This window comes from Pectinophora gossypiella, chromosome 22 (genome assembly GCF_024362695.1).
Source record: "Pectinophora gossypiella chromosome 22, ilPecGoss1.1, whole genome shotgun sequence".
NCBI lineage: Eukaryota > Metazoa > Arthropoda > Insecta > Lepidoptera > Gelechiidae > Pectinophora > Pectinophora gossypiella.
In genome coordinates this window covers 7,975,332-7,995,000 of record NC_065425.1, presented here as the reverse complement: position 1 = coordinate 7,995,000, position 19,669 = coordinate 7,975,332, and the positions used below count along the sequence as shown (strand labels likewise).

Here is a 19,669-nt window from a genome sequence, read left to right as displayed (position 1 = left end):
ACTTTTACTCCGCTAACATTACAGTATTATTATATTTAAAGAAATATTGTCGTTCTCGTATGCATTGTCGTAAGAGCTGTAAGTAATTTTGCTTCCAAATAATATTTTTACCAGATGGCGGTTAAGTAAATTTGCTTTACTGTAAACTGAAGTCATTTTTACGTAAGCGCCACTATATCCTAAAATAGCAATCCAACAGTTATAATATGTATTGCTGGACATAGAAAATTAAAAAACAATGTAACCTTTCTTTGACATCATCTAAATTGGATAATTGGGTAAAAAATTATGATAAAAAAACGAAAAAATGAAACTTTAAACGGCTTTTTCTCGAAATGGCCTTTTGGCGCTTACGTAATTTTGCCTTTCCAGTGACGATATTATTATCTACTTACACTTTAATTATCATAACACTTATTAAAATCATAACAAATTAAAAAGAGTTCTTATAAAATTAATGTAAGTTTACTAAGCTTAAACGTCCACTGGTTTCGGATCCTTGGACCTGGAAAAAAAATAGAAGGTTAGTAAGTAAGTAAATACTTAAATAAGAGTGTACAACATAATGGGAAGCGATGTTCGTGCCTAAGAATAGGCCCGCAGAGTATTTTTTTTTACGGGACTTATTGTAGATTTGCCGCAGATGGCATTAACTACTTGGCCGGAACCCGCAGAGTATTAACGTCGTGATAGAAAAAGGAATAATAGCCGAGAGCCCTGGTAGCCCAGTTGGTAAACCTAGCTCAGTAGCCGCTGGTGGGTAGCTGAGAGTTGCAGTTCTATACCTAGTAATTTTTTATTCTATGGCATTATACTCACTTGTTGTTAAGCATATCCTGTATCTCATCGAAGGTCTTCCCCTTGGTCTCGGGCAGCAGCGTGGCTGAGAAGATGAATCCAATTCCACAGCACACAGCGAGTATCCAGAACGCCGTGTAGATGCCGTAGGATGCCGCCACGTCGCGGAAGAATCTGATCACGAGGAGAAGAATGTTAGCATGTTTGTCTTACAGGACAGATTTGCCTCTTAATTTTTAAGGTTCCCACCACTGGATGTGCTTGTGGTGTGCTCCCTCTTTGAGAATGTTCCCGGCAGTAAAAAGGCGCGAAACTTATGTAAAAAGAGCATTATAACATAACCTTAGACAGATAGGATCAGAGTACAAGAAAGAACACTTTGAAAAAGAAAAGCACCTACTTATTATAATTTTTACAACTTGGAAACATTCCCAATTTGGAAACATTACCGGAAACGCCACATCCACCTCCAAAGGAAAAACGGAACCCTTAAAGGATTCCTGTGCCTGTCCGTCATTCTATCAGTCAAGATCCTTTTTCTTTGGAAGTTCAAATTAATATCTAATTCTTGTCTGCGGTTGAAGATGTAAATCAAGGAATATCAACGCAATCTAAAGACAGACACAAATTTAACACTATTTGCTTATTATTTTTTGTTATTTGCTTTGTTATTTGCTGCACCGACAAGAGCGTGGCTCTTAAATTGATGATGATGATGATGATTTGCTTAGTTATGCATACATAAACTCACGCTACGATTCTGACGCACTTCTCTTGCTTCCTCCACAAACCCTTATTCGCTTCTTCTTTGCTTCTTGCTTAATTATGTTTTACAGAAAGATCGGTGAGGCGCGAGTACTTATTTCTGTACATCTGATGGATCTTAGTTCTGACCTGACTATCCCAGGAATATATAGTCGTGCGCTTATGTTATGTTGAGGTACAACCTGGTCCAGACGAAGCCAGCGAGCCAGCACATGAAGGAACAAATTCCGCTGGCGAGGCACTTTGTCTTCACCGGGAACATCTCTGCCACCAGGATCCAGGGCACCGGGCCCACACCTATGCAGATATAAAACATTTAAGTATATAAACTTGAGGAGCTCGGTGGCGCAGCGGTAAACGCGCTCGGTCTGCGATTGTTGAAGTTAAGCAACTTTCGCAAAGGCCGGTCATAGGATGGGTGACCACAAAAAAAGAAAAGTTTTCATCTCGAGCTCCTCCGTGCTTCGGAAGGCACGTTAAGCCGTTGGTCCCGGCTGCATTAGCAGTCGTTAATAACCACCAATCCGCACTGGGCCCGCGTGGTGGTTTAAGGCCCGATCTCCCTATCCATCCATAGGGAAGGCCCGTGCCCCAGCAGTGGGGACGTTAATGGGCTGATGATGATGATGATATAAACTTAATTCATGTTTGGATTATAAATGATTATTAGGTGGTCAGCGCTGAAAAAAAACTACGTGAGGAAACCCACATTTCCGTGAAATGCGCTTTGGAGATATGTGACCGTTAGGTTACAGGTTACTGTATTGGACTGGTTTTCCCTTCGTGTTGTAAGGTTACACAGGTAGTCGCTTCTGTAAAAAGCGGATCTGTCAAAACTTCAGGTTAGATAGCGAACCCTGTGAAAATAAGGAATTGAAAAAAGGTGTGATGTCCAAGTTGACAGAACGCTTGACTTATAGATGAGGAATATGTTGTTAGATAAGCTTTATACCTATCGAATGCAAAAGAGGTAGGTAGAGCCCACTTGATGCACCAGCATATCGAAGCCCAGGATGGAAGCGTCGTCAAATGAGGAGAGCCGGTCCCACCAAATATGGGAATAACACATTCCTCGCTCCCCGCTCGGATCCGAGTGCTAGGGATACCAATTGGGAATCGCAATTCCGGACCAATTTTCAAACCCGGTATTTTCGTTATTGCCTCCAGAACAATACTGGTATACCGGGATTTGAAAAATGTGTTTTTTATTGAAATAATAATAATAATAACAATATACATTTATCCATATTTACAAGCATGCATATGTACTTAAATAAAAATACACCTTAAAAAGTTTTGGTTTCCAGCTATGATTTTTATTTATTTTGTAAACAGTGAATGTGATAAGCAATGAAGAAGAAGATACTCACCGAGAGTAAAGAAGACCATGTAGACGATAAGACACAGCAGTGGGATGAATGCGACCGGCGCCACATTGAGCTTGTAGTAGCTGTCCAGTAGTGCGTACACGCCGATTAGGAACTGCAATTATCATCATCATTATATATCGTATTCTACTTAGAAGATGGTAGGATTAATACCCAAAGGGCTTATCATTGATTATTTATTTTTTTAATGTATCTATCTTTGTTTTTTTTTATACGTACAAGTATTCCCAAGAACACTGACGTCATACAAAAACGTGATAAAATATCGGAATTATTATAACGTTTTTTTTTTAAAAAAAAGAAGTCATAAATAAGTTACTTAAATAGAAAACAGGAAATGTTTTTCGTTACTTTTAGATCTGTCTCTATTGAGTAATCAGAATTTCAGAATTTATCTCGAACCTAGTAGAGGACCCAATAGCAGCAATTCACTTTCACAATCACACTTTTTACTTGAATGGGCTGGTGTCAGCAATTTTTGGATTAAAATATTGGACCCAAATTGTTAACGTAATCGTAAACTTAGCATACTTCTGAACCTACCAAATGATAAAATATTGTACCTACTAATAAAATAAAATTTGGAAAGGACAAGAAAAAATGGAGTGACCTATCTGCCAACAAACTGCTGTGCAGTTTGGCGGACGGTACCAATGTGTAGGTGTGTACCTATAATTTTTTTTTTACTTACTAGGAAAATGGTGAGTCCAAGAGATGTCGTCCACATGAGGAGTTTCCTTCCAAGTCGGTCCACAACTAGCGGTGTGATGCAACTTGTTACCACCTACACATTGCCAAAACACATGATTAAATACATCGTAGAACTTACCTCCTCATCTTTGAACGACCCCCGTGGTCCAGTGGTTGAGCGTTGGGCTCACGATCCGGAGGTCCTGGGTTCGATTCCCGGTGGGGACATATCATAACAATTTCTTTGTGGTCCCTAGTTTGGTTAGGACATTACAGGCTGATCACCTGATTGTCCGAAAGTACTTAAGATGATCCGTGCTTCGGAAGGCACGTTAAGCCATGGGTCCCGGTTACTACTTACTGATGTAAGTTAGTAGTCGTTACGTGAGCCATGTCAGGGGCCTTTGGCGGCTAAATACTAACCCTTATTCTATGCCAGTGTTTATCTTTTGAATGAGAAAGGTACTAGATTTTTTGTTCAGGTATCAAATAGTAGTGGATAGGTAGTATATGTTACAATATGCAATTACAACATTAAGCAATTGGTCCCGCTATTTTGACTCCAATTTTGCAACAGCTACTTACTTAGAAAGAGTTCATCATCAACAGCCGTATGCCGCCCACTGCTGGGCATAGCGTCCCCCAAGGATCTCCACTGCGCTGCCCGCATCCAGCGGCGTCCCGCGACCTTCACCAGATCGTCGGTCCACCTTGTAGCGGGCCTACCCACTGAGCGTCGTCCGACACGTGGTCGCCACTCCAGAACCTTTCCGCCCCAGCGGCCATCGGTTCTCCTCGCTATGTGTCCTGCCCACTGCCACTTCAGCTTTGCAATTCTCCGAGGTATGTCGGTGACTTTAGAAAGAGTTATATAAACAGCCTATATACATCCCTCTGCTGGGCACAGGTCTCCCCTCAATCAACCGGAGGGGGTATGGAGCATACTCCACCACGCTGCTCCAATGCGGGTTGGTGGAGGTGTTTTTACAGCTAATAGCCGGGACCAACGGCTTAACGTGCCCTCCGAAGCACGGAATCATCTTACTTTTTCGGACAATCAGGTGATTCAAGCCTGAAAAGTCCTTACCAAACAAAGGACAGTCTCACGAAGTGATTTCGATAATGTCCCCATCGGGAATCGAACCCGGACCTCCAGATCGTGAGCCTAACGTTCTAACCACTAGACCACGGAGGCTGTAAAGTAGAAAGAGTTAGTTGCAACAAAATATTTTTTGTTTTTATAGTCTTTTATCCGTTAAGGGTTAATAGATCGAGGACGCCGCACCTGCACAACACCCATAATGATGGTTCCATCGGAGGCAGAGATCTTCGTGCCCACTTTGCCCAACAGCTCCTCCATGTAGAACAGCAGAACGTCGATGCCTGACAGCTGGAGCAACATCGCCAGGAACACGCAGATGCCTGGAGAGTCAGTTCACATTTTATTCTGTTCTTGTCAAAGTATTGTTTATTATAGTTGCTTTTTCCAATGCTTCTTTTCCATCTTGTAATAAATCATTAAATGATATTGACAGTTTCAAATCTTCAGGTAAAACATCAACATTTTTTCCATCTAATAAATACTTTGGGTCGAAACCGTTACATATACAGTACGTTAGTGACACCGTATCGAAAACTTGGGGGGATGATTCTGACCATGATTCTGAGTTGATACCGAGTGGAATTTCCTGTCGGAATTTATGATTTTAGTGTCTTTTGATATTATTTTCAGTCCAATATTGTGCTTTAAGCATAGAACCCAAAATTAAAATAAAAAATATTCAAAACCTTACTCAATGTACTTAAATCGAACAACGCGAATAATTGCGAGGCTCCGTATAGTAGGCGCGAGTGTAAGAATATTCTATTTTCTATATGTGTACAACCTGACTAGGCCTTTAAGAACAGTGACACAGTGCGCAAAAAATTAGGCCTGATAGCCCTCAGCTTCAAAAAGGGCCTTCAAGAATACTGTGACATGATCATTTCAATCTGTCAAAAATCGTTATTCATAAATTACCCAAAGCCTTGACGTTCCCCCTGGTAGCCCAGAGGTCCTGTATCCTCGGTTCTTCCTTGAACTCCCTCACGATCATGGCCTTCAAACCATCCAGTTCTGGCTGCACGGCTTCTTTGGACTTGCCTCTTAACCGCTGGAGCACTTCTGAAGCTTCATCGTGACGACCTGTAACAGAAAATCAAAACAGAGCGGTTTTTAGGCTTTTAATAAGAGACTTGAGAGAGAGGCTACGTTCCCCAGAAAATTTGAAGATGGCGCTGTACTGTTTTGTCTTAGTTTAACCTTCTAATTTCATGGATAATAGACAAATGCATCTTTTATCTTGGTATAAATGTTGACCCTTGTTATTACACCCAGACACTACACATCTTCCATTACTATTTTGATCAAAATAAAGAGAAGAAATAGGCGTTGTCAATGCCTTCGGACAAGTCTGGGGCCAAGAGCAAACCCATCAAAGGTAAAAAACTACTATCGGATGCGTTCTGATCCAACTATCAAGCAACAACTATTTTTATATATGCCTCTGCCATTACATTATTTTTAGTAAGATGATTCGTGCTTTGGAAGGCACGTTAAGTTGTTGGTTCCAGTTACTACTTACTGATGTAAGTACGTAGTCGTTACTTGAGTCACGTCAGGGGCCTTAGGCGGCTCAATATTAACCCTGACAGCAGTTTTGATGAGGCCGGCCATTCACCTCACAATACCCACATGATAGAAGAAGATTACATTACTTATATTTTTGTATAATTATCTACCCCGAGCAATGAAAAAAATACTTAAGTTCAATAAGCGCGAGAAAGAGATAAATGCTAGTTTTAGTCGCGTCAAATTAATTGAATATTAAGATGGTGGCTGGTTGTGGGTGGTTGCCCGAATCAGCACCATAACTTAATTAAAATCAATTGGGTAGTTTCCTAGGTCAACGATAAATTATGAAATTCTGATTGCTAAATAAAGACAGATCGAAAGGAGACAAAAATGTTTCCTTTTTCAATGTAACTTATTTTATAAATGTAATAATAAGTGTGACATTTTGTCACGTTTTTCTATGACTTCACAGGTTGCTTTATGTGTTTTGTCGGTTAGTAAAAAAACATTTGACTAGTTGGGAACTACTCTATTCTCTCACCTTTATAAGCCAAAAAGAATGGCGTCTCAGGTATCAACCAGGTGAAAGGCACGTAGAACAAGGACAGGATCCCACCAGCAGCGGTAAGGCCCCAGTAGCTTGCGAAGGGACCGATCGCGTAGGCCAGGAGGAAACCCACGTTGATGAAGAGGAGGAAGAACGCGCTGAGGGCTCCCCGGATCTTGTCCTAGAAAGCAAAATAACAAAGTAGGGAAGTATACCAAATAACTTTAACACAAACTGTAAAATATCTTTATTACAGAATTATCATAGGTACTTATACTCAATAGTTTTACTTTAACCACCTTACAAATAAAAAATAAACCAGGGATGAACGTGAGAAGTAGCCCTAATCAGAAGTAGCCAAGATGAGAAGTTGCCATAATGAGAAGTAGTCCATTTGCGAGTCGGTTGCCATAATGAGAATTACCCCTAATTGGCCTAAAACATGGTTTGTTGACTTGTCGGTCGAATTATATAATAACTGGATTCAATTTTGCTTGGCTGTCAAATACTTAAACCCACGCTCATCACTGGTTTATATCTTACTTTACAAAACGAACGTGACATCCGAATTATTGATTGCAAAATTGATTGATTGGATGAACGCTTGACTGTGAGGTCGCAGGTTTTGAATCCCAGCAGCGCCTAAACCAATGATTTTCGTTTTTTTTTTTCCATAAATTATTATCACACGCTCAGTGGTGAAGGAGAGACTACATATCTCGATTGCCGCACTCGTGACGCATCGGCCGCAAAGGATCCTCTATTCTCAGTCGCCATCGTACGGATTGCCCCCAGGTGGCAATCGGGAATAAAATTTGCACCAATTCCCAGTTGCCACCTGGCGGTGACTGGGAACCTATTGCCCCCCATCCAAGTCGCTGTACATTGCGTGGATCGCCAACCCCACCTCACCTCATCGCTCTAGGTCTTGTTGACGGTCAGGTATTTCCAATGTGGTTTTATTAGCATACTAATAAACTGCCAGGTGGCAACTGAGAATTAGTGCAAATTTTATTCCCGATTGCCTTTTTTTTTGACGTGACTTATTGTAGATTTGCCGCAGGTGGCATTAACTACTTGGCCAGACAAATGGGGAGAGCTGAAGGCTCTCACCCGGTACAACGTTTGAAGACAACAGGCCTGAGGGTGCCCAGTTGGGCGCGAACCTCGGCTCAGGGCGTCGTCAAAAATATTTGAAAGAATTAATCGACCCTAGGGGGTCGATAGCGATAAGCGCTGACTGAGGGAAGTCGTCGACCACGCCGGCGGGGTCTTCCCGATTGCCACCTGGGGGCAATCCATACGGTGGCGACTGGGAATAAAAGCAAAGGATCGGGCAGGACGGAGTTTGTGGTCTATGAACCGTTCAAATCTCACCTCAGCGATTTCTCCAATATAGAGCGGCACCATAGCGAACTGCATGCCGGTAGCGCAGCCCCACATGACCCTGGCCGCGTACAGGGTGGGCAGGTCACTCGCCACCCCGGCCAGCAGCCAGCCCAGCAGCAGGGGGATGTTGGACATCATTATGATCCAGCGACGGCCGATGTGGCGGGATAGAGGGACTGTTATTAGGGGGCCTGAAAACGATGTATCAGATAGAAATCAGAATCATTTATTCAACGTAATTATCATGAATTATAAACTTGTTGAAGGTCAATGTAACATTTTTGAATTTACGTCATTTCGCAAGGTGTTATGGCTGAGGAGAAGAAATGGCAAGAAACTGCAACAGCAACACATCTTTTAAAAACCAATGAGGGTATACATTACAAGTTATTTAATAACTAGAGGAACACATTAAATACCAGACATTTTTATAATTTAGGAAGTCATTAATCTTTATAATAAGCTTTTTTAAATAAAGCTTCACATGAGCTTTAAGTTTATTTTCTGACAAATTTAAAATATTATCTGAAGTTAAATTAATAGAAATCGAGATTTTGTTCTTCTTCTTATCGTGTGCGTTGTGAGGTGGAATATCAACCTCATCAACCCTGGTGTCAGGGTTATTACTGAGCCGCCAAAGGCCCCTGACATGGCTCATGTAACGACTACATACTTACATCAGTAAGTAGTAACCGGGACCAACGGCTTAACGTGCCTTCCGAAGCACGGATCATCTTTCTTTCGGACAATCAGGTGATCAGATAGATAGATAGATAAAATACTTTATTGAGTACTTTATCAGCCTTAAGTCTTAACCAAACTAGGGATCACAAAGTGATTTTTGTGATATGTCCCCACCGGGATTCGAACCCGGGGCCTCCGGATCGTGAGCCCAACGCTCAAACCACTGGTACACGGGGACTGTTTTCGGTCATTTTTACCTAAAGATCATCACATCCGAATGTGATTTTTCAAAATGGCGCTTAAGTGGTATACATTATGAGCCATGTCAGGGGCCTTTGGCGGCTCAGTAATAACCCTGACACCAGGGTTGATGGGGTTGGTATTCCACCTCACAACCCACACTATAAGAAGAAGAAGTGGTATACATTATAAGGTAACGATATAGTGTTAACCAAGCAGTCATCATAATTATTATAATCATTTAAGGAAGTGCCTATAGTCCGGCAATCTCGTGCGCGACCCTCCTGCGGGGCGACAGACGGTGGCGGGGACGGGGTAGCGCGTCATCATCTTGACATTCTAGAACACGGCTGCACACGTAGAGAAGTGTGCCAGGATAAATCTTGCAATAAGTTGTACTTACTTGTGACGTAATATATGTCGGAGTGAATAAAAAGATAGAACTATTTTATTTTATTTTTATTATTATGCTTGACGACCAATTATTAGGAAAACTAAAATATTAATAGATTGTTTTATTATAAATCAATTTCCATATCGCTTTCATTTTCACTCTCCGTTTGATATTCTTCGTCACTTCTCTTTGATTTCTCCGTGTTTTGCTCATTAATTATTTATGTACAACCTCCTTAAGTTGTCTTGAGATCGCCTCACTCATCCTCAGATATTAATCTCGTGTGCGTCGCCCTCAAAGTAGTACAGATTATCAAGCACGTGTTGCCGCTTCGGCTGCGCGGCCGAGACTGCCGTACTTGACGCGCAGATGCACGCGTTTCCCTTCCCCGCTACACCACCTGCTACCCGCTGACATCTTAGCTACCCCGTCCCCGCCACCGTCTGTCGCCCCGCAGGAGGGTCGCGCACGAGATTGCCGGACTATAGCATTGTTGTCAAGCCAGTTATAACTCCACAAGATAAGTCACTGCAGACGTCAAACAGCATTTGCATATCATTATACGATCTATAGATCTGCCACTAACAACTATAATTACTTGGCTATAGTAATGTAATCAAAGTCACAACCTTGAACAGAATTAAATTGATTGAATCGGATGTAAAAAAGGGTAAGAATTTACTTTTTGTCTCACTGCGACTAATGTTGGCGGTTTTTTTTGTTGGTGGACGGTTGTCGTAAAATGTTTTCGATGTTTTAAGCCGTGTTTCCTGTGCGTATTTTGTTTAACGTAAGTAGTATCTGCGTAAAAACATCTCCACAAAAAAAATATATAAAAACATCTCGAGTGCCCTTTAAGGCAAGACACAATTTTAAAAATATTTGTTTGTCTGTCCTGATTCTCATAGAACTTATTCTCATATTACTCCGTCGATTAGAACCTTAATTTGAATAATTTCAACAGATTTCAAGACACTTACTTAGGATTCAGTAAAAGAAAAAAGACATTAAAATTATGTTTAAAACTGTGCAAAAAAAGAACAACACATTTCTGCTTGTCATGTGAAAACATTTGGGCGGAAGGCAAGAGGGAAACCACTGCCCTATTTTTCCCTAAAAAAGTAGTATGGAGAATTTTTTTTTTTTTTTTTTTTTTTTTTTGACGTGACTTATTGTAGATTTGCCGCAGATGGCATTAACTACTTGGCCGGACAAATGGGGAGCGCTGAAGGCTCTCACCCGGTACAACGTTTAAGACAACAGGCCTGAGGGTGCCCAGTTGGGCGCGAACCTCGGCTCAGGGCGTCGTCTGAGAGGAAAAATATTTGAAAGAATTAATCGACCCTAGTGGGTCGATAGCGATAAGCGCTGAATGAGGGAAAACGTCGACCACGCCGGCGGGGTCGGTATCGGGGTCCTGAAGTGTTTGGTGTCGCGAGCTGATTGGCTGCCTCTATGGCTAGAGTAATCGGGTCGTCGGGATCGTACATTACGTCCTTCGGACACCGATACTTTTCAGTACCGTCCCTAAGCGGGATGTATTCGGAAGCCGCAACTACCAGGGGATTTGGGTGGTGCGGAGCAGAATCGAAAAAACGTTTGGAAGCTAATTTGAGCCATTGGGCAATGGTTGGCAGACCTAGGTCAATGTGCAGATTTTCATTGCGAAGGAACCACGGAGCTCCCGTGGCTTTCCGCATGAAACGATTTTGTATTACCTGTAGACGGTGGATTTGAGAGGGACTCGCATGAGCGAAAACTACCCCTGCATAGGTCATGATCGGACGGATGCAAGTCGTGTAGATTTTCACCTTATTCCTAAGGGACAATCTACTTCGCTTGTTAAGAAGACAGTGAAGACGGCCCATTACAAACGCGGCGCGATCGCGCACACGTTTGATATGGGCCTTGAAAGTAAGACGTCTATCTAAGACTACGCCGAGATATTTGACTTGCTCCTCCCAAGGGATCGGCTTGCCAAACATCTTAATGATTTTAAGTTGACGGCGTGACCGTGGCGTGTTATAATAGCCCTTTGAAAAGTACACCGCTGCACTTTTCTCCGGGTTTACCTCGATTCTCCATTTGCGAAACCACTTGCCTAAGGCATTGGCCGCGCGTTGGAGGATTCCGGTCATCATAACTCGACCACGGCACGAAGAATAGATGGCTGTATCATCCGCAAATAAAGCTAATTCGGTATTAGGGGATTTGGGAATGTCACTAGTATACAATGAAAATAGTAAAGGGGAGAGGACGGAGCCTTGTGGGACTCCGGCATGTATCGGGTGCGGTGACGAGAGCGTCCCTTCCACGCGGTAGCGAAAGGTTCGATTTGAGAGGAAGTCTCGTATGATGTGCACGAGACGGTCTGGCACTCCCAGTGAATAAAGCTTGTAGATCAAGCCGTTGTGCCAGACTTTGTCGAACGCTTTCGCCACATCGAAGAAGAGCGCTCCCGTAGCGACAGGTTTTTTTAAGTTTAATCTACTGGAGATATGTTCAACAATACGGTGCACTTGTTGAACGCAGGAGTGTTTGGTTCTAAAACCAAACTGCTCTGGTGGAATAAGACTATTGGATTCGGCGTAGTCCCGTAATCTAGCAAATATGAGCCGCTCATAAATCTTCCCCATGGTATTGAGGAGACTTATAGGGCGGTAACTGGAAGGTTCGTTTTTAGGTTTCCCAGGCTTTGGTATACCAATTACAATTGCTTCTTTCCACTGCTGTGGAAAGACGCAGTTGCTCATGGCGACGTTGAATATTGCCGTTAGTAAGCAGATGAGGGGAGCACCGAAGTTTTTAAGGACACGATTCGTGATACCGTCTGAGCCAGGGGCTTTTCGGGTATGAAATCTTTTGATGATACCTAGTACCTCTTCCTCAGTAACCTGTGGAAGAGGAGGATCGGTGGGAGGTACAGAAGCCCTACGCTGAACTTCAGAGTTCACCGTCGAGAGGTGCCTACGATCGATAGGGAGAGTACTGGGCGAACATTGGGCTTCGAGACTGTCGGCAAGGCATTCGGCTTTTTCGTCATCGTCAAAAGCGGGGGGTTGGTTAGGCCTATTGAGAGGAGGAGTAGGAACAACCGTATCCTTTTGAAGAGACCTAGACAGCTGCCAGATGGCCTGGTGGTGGGGCTCAATGCCGCTCAAAAGATTATCCCACCGATTCTGTCGCATGTCATTAATACGTTTTCTTACAGTATGCTGCAAGAGACGCAAATGACGGCGACATTCCTCGGTGCGATTGGAATCATATGCGCGGGTGGCTGCGTTTTTCTCCGTTAGCAGATCACGGATATCGGTAGGCAGTTTCCAGCGATGGTCTTCCATCTCCGGAACCTGTTTTGAACTTTCATTCAAAACCGACCTCACGTGATCCGTGAGGGAGTTAATAGCTGTCGAGGCCTCCTCTAAGGAGGCTATTTCTACTGGGATACTATCTAAGTATACTGAACTAGAAGACTGGAGGCCTTCGGCCACCTTCTCCCAGTCCAGTACTGTCTTAGGGGTTGCTGGATTATCAGGGGCGTCTAAACGGGAGCCTAGTTTTAATATAACAGGTCGGTGGTCGGATTGTAACTCGTGTAGTACTTCTATAGAACATAAACGTAAGTTTATGTTCTTTAGAAGCGCCAAGTCGAGTATTTCTGGTCTGTGATTCAAGTCAGGGGGATATCTCGTGGGCTGCAATGGTGTTATTATATCATAATAGAGGGGCTCGGCTAGAGTTTCTAATACCCTGCCTCTTGTGTTTGTTGTTAAGCAACTCCAAGAAAGATGTTTAGCGTTAAGATCGCCAGCAATTATGACTGAATTACTGAGATTAAAGAGGGCTTCGAGGTCACTTCTAAGTAACCTCTTAGAGTTATTAGGAGATAGATAAGCCGACACTAGTGTGATTGGCTGATGTCCTGTCATGCCCACTCGACAGATCGAAGCCTCAATGTCAGTGAGGGCAGGCGGGTCTATAGGTATACAGTGAAGTGACTTTCTATAATAAATGAGAGTGCCCCCTTTGGGCGCAAAGATCCTGTCGTTTCGCACTAAATTATAATTCGCCATCTTGGGGTCGCGATTAGAGGGTTTGAGGAAAGATTCCTGCACTAATAAAATATCTACCTGATGATGTTTTACAAACTCGTGAATCTCTGCACGTTGACCTAAGATGCCATCAGCATTGAAAAAACCTATTGTAAGGGAACGCGGTTTGACTCTACTTTTATTCGTACAATCCATTATTAGGCTTTAAATTGGGACAGGGAGTCTAATAAACTGTCAAGTTGACTAAGGGCCGACTTAAAGAGAATACTAAATTCCCTAAACTGGTTGACAGGAAACGCAGAGGCCTGAGGGGCCATCGCAGGAACCGGATGAGGCGCAAGAGTGGCTGCAGGAATACCTAAGTTGCTACTAGGTTGGGCGCGGAGCGGATTTGTGGGTCGGACAATTGCCGGGGGACGAATCCATGCGGATGGACGCTGTGGCGCGAGTTTGGTTTGCGTGAGTGGCAGAGCCGGGAAATCGCGAGTAGAGTGCGAGGAAGGGGTCATATGGGCCTTAGTGGGACCGGGTTGGGAAGCTGCAGCGCGGGCTGCCCTTCGTTGAGCTACCTTATGGTGGGTGCGTGGAGCCTTGGTGCATCCGCGATAGTTCGCAGGATGACCTTGCTGACCACACAGCACACAGCTAGGGGGTTCCACCTCGTTTTTGCCTCTAAGGCAATCCGAGGTAGCGTGATCACCTAGGCACTTTACGCACCTAGGCTTGGCATGACAATGCCTACTAGAATGCCCGTAAAGTTGGCATCTATGACATTGCGTTGGGGGGCCTCCCTTATGGGGAGTTTCAACTTTAAGGCCAGATAGACCGCAACAAGTCTTCAGGTTGAAGATCTTCTTGCCCTCATCCGTCCTTTCTAATATAACGGTGACCATGTCGTACGGGACTTGGCCACGACCGCGGTGCATACGGTGCACCTCGAGAGCCGGAAAACCGTTTTTAATAAGGTCCTCCTTAACAAGAGTGGTTTCCCACTCCTTAGGGATTCCCTTTAGAATAATACGGAGGATACGTTCCTCCGGGAGGGCGTAGGTATGGAATTGTATTCCTCTACCTTTCAGAATCGAAGTGAGCTTTCTATGCTCAGAAGATGACGGGACCTGGATTTTGATCCCATCTTGGGTCGTGCGGGCGCTGGTGATTACGATGTTCTCCTCTTTCGCCCGAAGGGAGACTTCATTCCACCTATTTTTGTCCCTCATGTACAAGGGCGGAGGGGTGGGACCTTTTTGTACTTCAGTGACAGCCTTAGAAGGGCTGGAAGGGACCTTACGGACCTCGGGGATGGAAGAGGGGATCGACGTTCCCGAGGACGTTTTCTGAACCTTAGCAGGCTCAGATTCACGGTGACGGCGGGCTCGTTTTCCCTTACGGCCCTCCACGAGCGTGAATATGTCCTCCGAAGAGGACGACTCCACACACTCCGACGACGAATCGGACTCGGCAACGTCCATACGAACATCGCACGATACCTCATCGTCACCGGCGAGGAGGGAAGCAGGGGAAGGAGATGACGCGCGCGATTGGGACAAAGCAAGAGACGCGGTGGGGCGGGCTGGGCCGGGAAACGACGCGAAGGACGCGGTGGGGCAGGGGGTCGCGGGGAGACTGGGTGACGAAGCGCGGTCGGCACGAGGGCTATCAACTCGGGGCGCGGAAGGCAAAGTTAACGCCGCAACTTGCGGTACTAAACGGCATATCTCAGCGTAAAGCGCGCTGCTTTTATCTGCTAGGATATGCGTCAAAATGAGTTTACCGATTTCGGCCCACAGCTCGGAGCTGTCGGCCATTTTTAAGGGACGGCCAATCTGCTATAGAATAATTACTACCGCTTCGCAAAAGCGTTCCTCAGAGAATAAGCGGCGCAAGAAACTCTGAGGCGATCGCTCGCTAACTTTCGCAACTCGAGTGGGATTGCTCGAGGGTGTGTGAGAGTGAGTTTTGCCTCTTTGGTTGGGGTTAACAAAGAGGATGTGTGCTTATGGTGTGCCCTAAGCTGGTATCCCTTTGCCGATCTTATTGTGCAAGAGGGTTCCTATGCTCTAAGTGCGGAGGGTTTTTACACCCCGAAACACGAAGAGAAAAGAATAAGGGGTAGAGATTGGTCACTCTACCCCGGGTGACAGCTAGAGTCGACTAGGGTAGACCCCAAGGCCGGTGGTTCTAGCCCCGTCCGGGTAATATGCCTGCCTCAAAGTGAGGCAAGCGGACGCCCCAGGGCCACGTCCCACTCAGCTTAGTTAACACCGCAAGGTATCCACTGAGGACCACGAAACTGTGGTTTTAAATTAAGATCGATGCAACTGTAAAATAACAGTCGTTATTTTAACCTTGAAACTTAGATAAGCCAGCAAGTTCTGAGAAGAACTATTGTTGGCTCAATGTATGGCGGCAGGGTCACGCCAGCAGGTAGCCGGCAGACAATGGCGGCACGGGGCGCGGGGCGCGCGGCGGGGGGCTGCGGGGCGCAGCGCGGGGAGCTGCGGGGCGCAGCTCGGGACCTCTGAACAAACGACCGTTCGGGACGGCCGCTCGACGCAGAGTTGTGAAAACATCCAAATGTGGCGCATTGTGTGTTGGTTTTGGGCAGCTGACCTACCTGCAATCCTTACCGTATCAGATAATTCCCCACTGGGAATCGAACCCAGGACCTCCGGATCGTGAGCCCAAGGGTCAGCCACCCCCTATAATCCTGACATCAGGGTTGATGAGGTCATTGATCTCACAATCCATACGAGAGAAGTCGAATAAAAGTGGAAAATGTGTTCAAGCAGCTTGTAACCAAGTGTTACCAAGTAATCCACCAAGCACCAGGAGCGAGCCAATCCACGACTCCTCCTGCAAGGTGGGCTTCTCAGGCAGCGGCGAGTTGGGCCCCTGCAGGGTAGGCAGTACCGGTGACGTCCAACCCATCGACATACCCGTGCACAGACTGCCATAGCTCGCTGGAAGAGATAAGGTAATAATGAGCTTTTTTATTAAATTATTTACAATTATTATTTTTTTGCTTGGAGTGCTGGTTCGGATTTCAGTACCAGACTTGCACCAACGAGTTATTAATTTTTATCTCAATTGCAGTTTTCTTCACTTAGACTGTTAGATCAACCATTATAGACGGCGATACGGCTCACCACCTATCACGTCGGTCTAATAGAAAGCTCGGTGATTTTTTTTTTTTTGACGTGACTTATTGTAGATTTGCCGCAGATGGCATTAACTACTTGGCCGGACAAATGGGGAGCGCTGAAGGCTCTCACCCGGTACAACGTTCAAGACAACAGGCCTGAGGGTGCCCAGTTGGGCGCGAACCTCGGCTCAGGCGTCGTCTAAGAAGAAGAATATTTGAAAGAATTAATCGACCCTAGTCAGTCGATAGCGATAAGCGCTGAATGAGGGAAATCATCGACCACGCCGGCGGGGTCGGTATCGGGGTTCTGAAGTGTTTGGTGTCACGAGCTGATTGGCAGCCTCTATGGCTAGATAATCGGGTCGTCGGGGTCATATATTACGTCCTTCGGACGCCGGTACTTTTCTGTACCGTCCCTGAGCGGGATGGTTGTTATAATAGCTGTTACATTTTTAGTAGGTAACAGAATAGTAAAGCTTGATGCACATAATGCAACCCGCAACGCTTCCGGTATACCACGTAGGTATTTGTGTCCAGAGCGAGGCCCCGATTCCTGCAGACACTTCTCTTATTATCCAAGAAGCTGTAGCAAATTATAATTAATACTTAGAATTATTCAATCGATCTTGTTCGTTATTTTATTGTGGTGATTGTTCAGATAAAGGCTTATAAATATTTATACCTCCATAGCGATCGTGACCAAGTCTTGTTCTAGGAAATCATTAATTATTAAGTTATATTATGTAGTTACAATAATTAAATGTAGCTGTTGTGTTGATATTAATTGACTGCAATATATTAATAATTAAATATTTATAATCACGGTTATGAATCCTTAAGGGGTGAGCAGAATAACAAGTCAATCAGAAGATAACTAATTATGATGATAATGTCCAACCTTCAGTCTCACGCCCCTATTGATGATATTTTTAATATGTCATCCACCATTGAAAATGATATATTTTTATATTTTTTTCCTAAGTTAAAAATAATTAATATTCATATTAGGACTGGAGTCTTTAATTTTTTTCTATTTATCTTCTAATGGTGATGTTCTGCCTTCCCCGACAGGGTTACGGGCGTGAATATTTGTAAGTATAAAAAAAGCTTACCCAAAGAAGCTGCTAAATATTGGCGCCAATTTAACTTAAACTGAGCTCTGAATGTGTCAAACATTTTGAAAGTCAAGCACGCGCCGCGTTTGTTCCAAATTTAAACTTGTTGTTGACACTTATTCTAATTTTTAAATCTATTTTACTTTTTAATTCAAAGGGCAGGAGACGTGTGCCTACACTGCCATTGCGTTTAATTGTGGTTGTCAATAAAATCACTGACTCGCAATGACTCGACTCGATTCCCTTCACATTTTTTTATAGTGTAAAAAAACAATTAATCGATCTGTGTAGTGATAACCTACGAGTTTGTTTTAGATGCAAACAAAAGGATTGAAGGTCGTTGAAGAAAGTGAAAAGTTGTTTTTATTCTTAAACTTCATAGGCTATGTTTTTGTCATAATATATATTTTAAAAATAAAATAGTGTTCAACTAACTCTTATGTTTAAGGTTTTGTGAATCCCGGTTATTGGCCGTAGAAACACGTCCACCAACCCGCAGGGTAGCAGCGTGGTGGAGTATGCTCCATACCCCCGCCGCTGGTTGAGTGAAGGGAGGCCTGTGCCTGATTGATTTTACAAACAGAATCCCATTGTTCTCCACGATTCCCCTTATTCAGCGCTTATGGCTATCGGCCCAAATCTTTCAAATATAATCCTCTCACACGACGCCTTGATGCAAGATTCGCGTCCAACTGGGTACCCTCAGTCCTGTTATCTTAAATTTTGCACCAGAGAGAGCCCTCAGCGCACCCCATTTGTCCGGTGGAGAGTGTTGATGACGGGCTCCTTGGAGCGATCTCATTGGTATATTATTCTTTTTTATATGACATTTTGTTATATTCTTTTGTTTTGTCTTGTATTGTCAGGTCTTCTCATTAAATACTAAGCTAGTCGCGGAAGCCAGAAGAAAAAAATAAATTAAATACTAAAGTCAAGGCTGTATGATCCTCAGATATTTGCCTGCTTTTTACAAGGCGAATTCGATATCGATGTATATGCACTCACAACAAGTGGTCTAATGGCATTCGCGGCAAATCAACAATAAGTCACGCCAAAAAAAGAAGAATTAGAAAGACGGATAAAAGCCAAACTGTTGCGATATAAAGTACTAGAACAACTAAATGCTGGTAACTTACGGGTTTGTGCCTTATGGTTGTCTGGAAGAAATCACTTTAAGCGATAAGACCGCCATTTGCCGTGTACCTAGTTAAGTCTCTTTTGTACAATAAGGCTGCCTGTTGTGCTTTTCTGTATTATGTTGTCCTTAACTCTGATTTTGTGTCCATTGTGCTCAATAAAGTATTTTATCTAACTACTTACTTTATTTATTTTGATGCAGTATATTTGTAACTTAAGCAAGACTTGAAATGTTTTATCAACTTGTGAAGTAACTAGTCCACAATCCCTTAAAGTATATTTTCTGATGCTAATTTTATTGCAATAGCATTTAAATAAGAATTACCTTGATCTTGACTTAACCAGTCATAATATATACAAATATAACTTAACAATTATTCAAGTTAAAGTTACTAGTAGTCGGTGATGTTAAGGCTTATATTTGCTTGGAGGCTTCTAAGGTCATTCATCATTTCACCGGTCAAGCTCTATCGAACTCGAAGATTGTTTTCACATTGTTTTTGTGGAGTTCATAAGTAGTTAAATATATATACTTACTGCCTTCTTATGTGAGTTACAATTTACTTAATATTAAGTATTATGGGAACTGTTTTTAGTGGTAAATTTTAGATAAAAAATACGAATTTAATACGTAATTATATTCTTTATTTAGAATTTACAAATGGTGGGCTTATTCCTAAAAGATATCCCTTCCAGCCAACCCTGCGTGGT

General features: G+C 43.5%; 1 protein-coding gene across 1 annotated transcript; it reads right to left on the bottom strand.

Moving 5' to 3' along the window:
- Positions 1 to 378: 378 nt before the first annotated feature.
- On the bottom strand, positions 379 to 18,026 carry LOC126377101 (facilitated trehalose transporter Tret1-like). Its single transcript, XM_050024760.1, has 11 exons — positions 17,819 to 18,026; positions 16,372 to 16,524; positions 8,180 to 8,382; positions 6,797 to 6,983; positions 5,662 to 5,826; positions 4,927 to 5,063; positions 3,643 to 3,735; positions 2,934 to 3,045; positions 1,746 to 1,860; positions 820 to 972; positions 379 to 505 (listed from the first exon to the last, which is right to left on the bottom strand). The coding sequence occupies exons 1-11, from the start codon at positions 17,880 to 17,882 to the stop codon at positions 475 to 477; spliced, it is 1,413 nt and encodes a 470-aa protein (XP_049880717.1). The 5' UTR covers positions 17,883 to 18,026; the 3' UTR covers positions 379 to 474.
- Positions 18,027 to 19,669: the final 1,643 nt, after the last annotated feature.

Coding starts and splice junctions, on each gene's coding strand:
- LOC126377101 (XM_050024760.1), bottom strand. CDS start 17,882: ATGTTTGACACATTCAGAGCTCAGTTTAAGTTAAATTGGCGCCAATAT. Junction 5,827..6,796: donor ATTCTTTTTGGCTTATAAAG/GTGAGAGAATAG, acceptor TTTCTGTTACAG/GTCGTCACGATGAAGCTTCA. Junction 3,736..4,926: donor TCATTATGGGTGTTGTGCAG/GTGCGGCGTCCT, acceptor GGCAATGTGTAG/GTGGTAACAAGTTGCATCAC.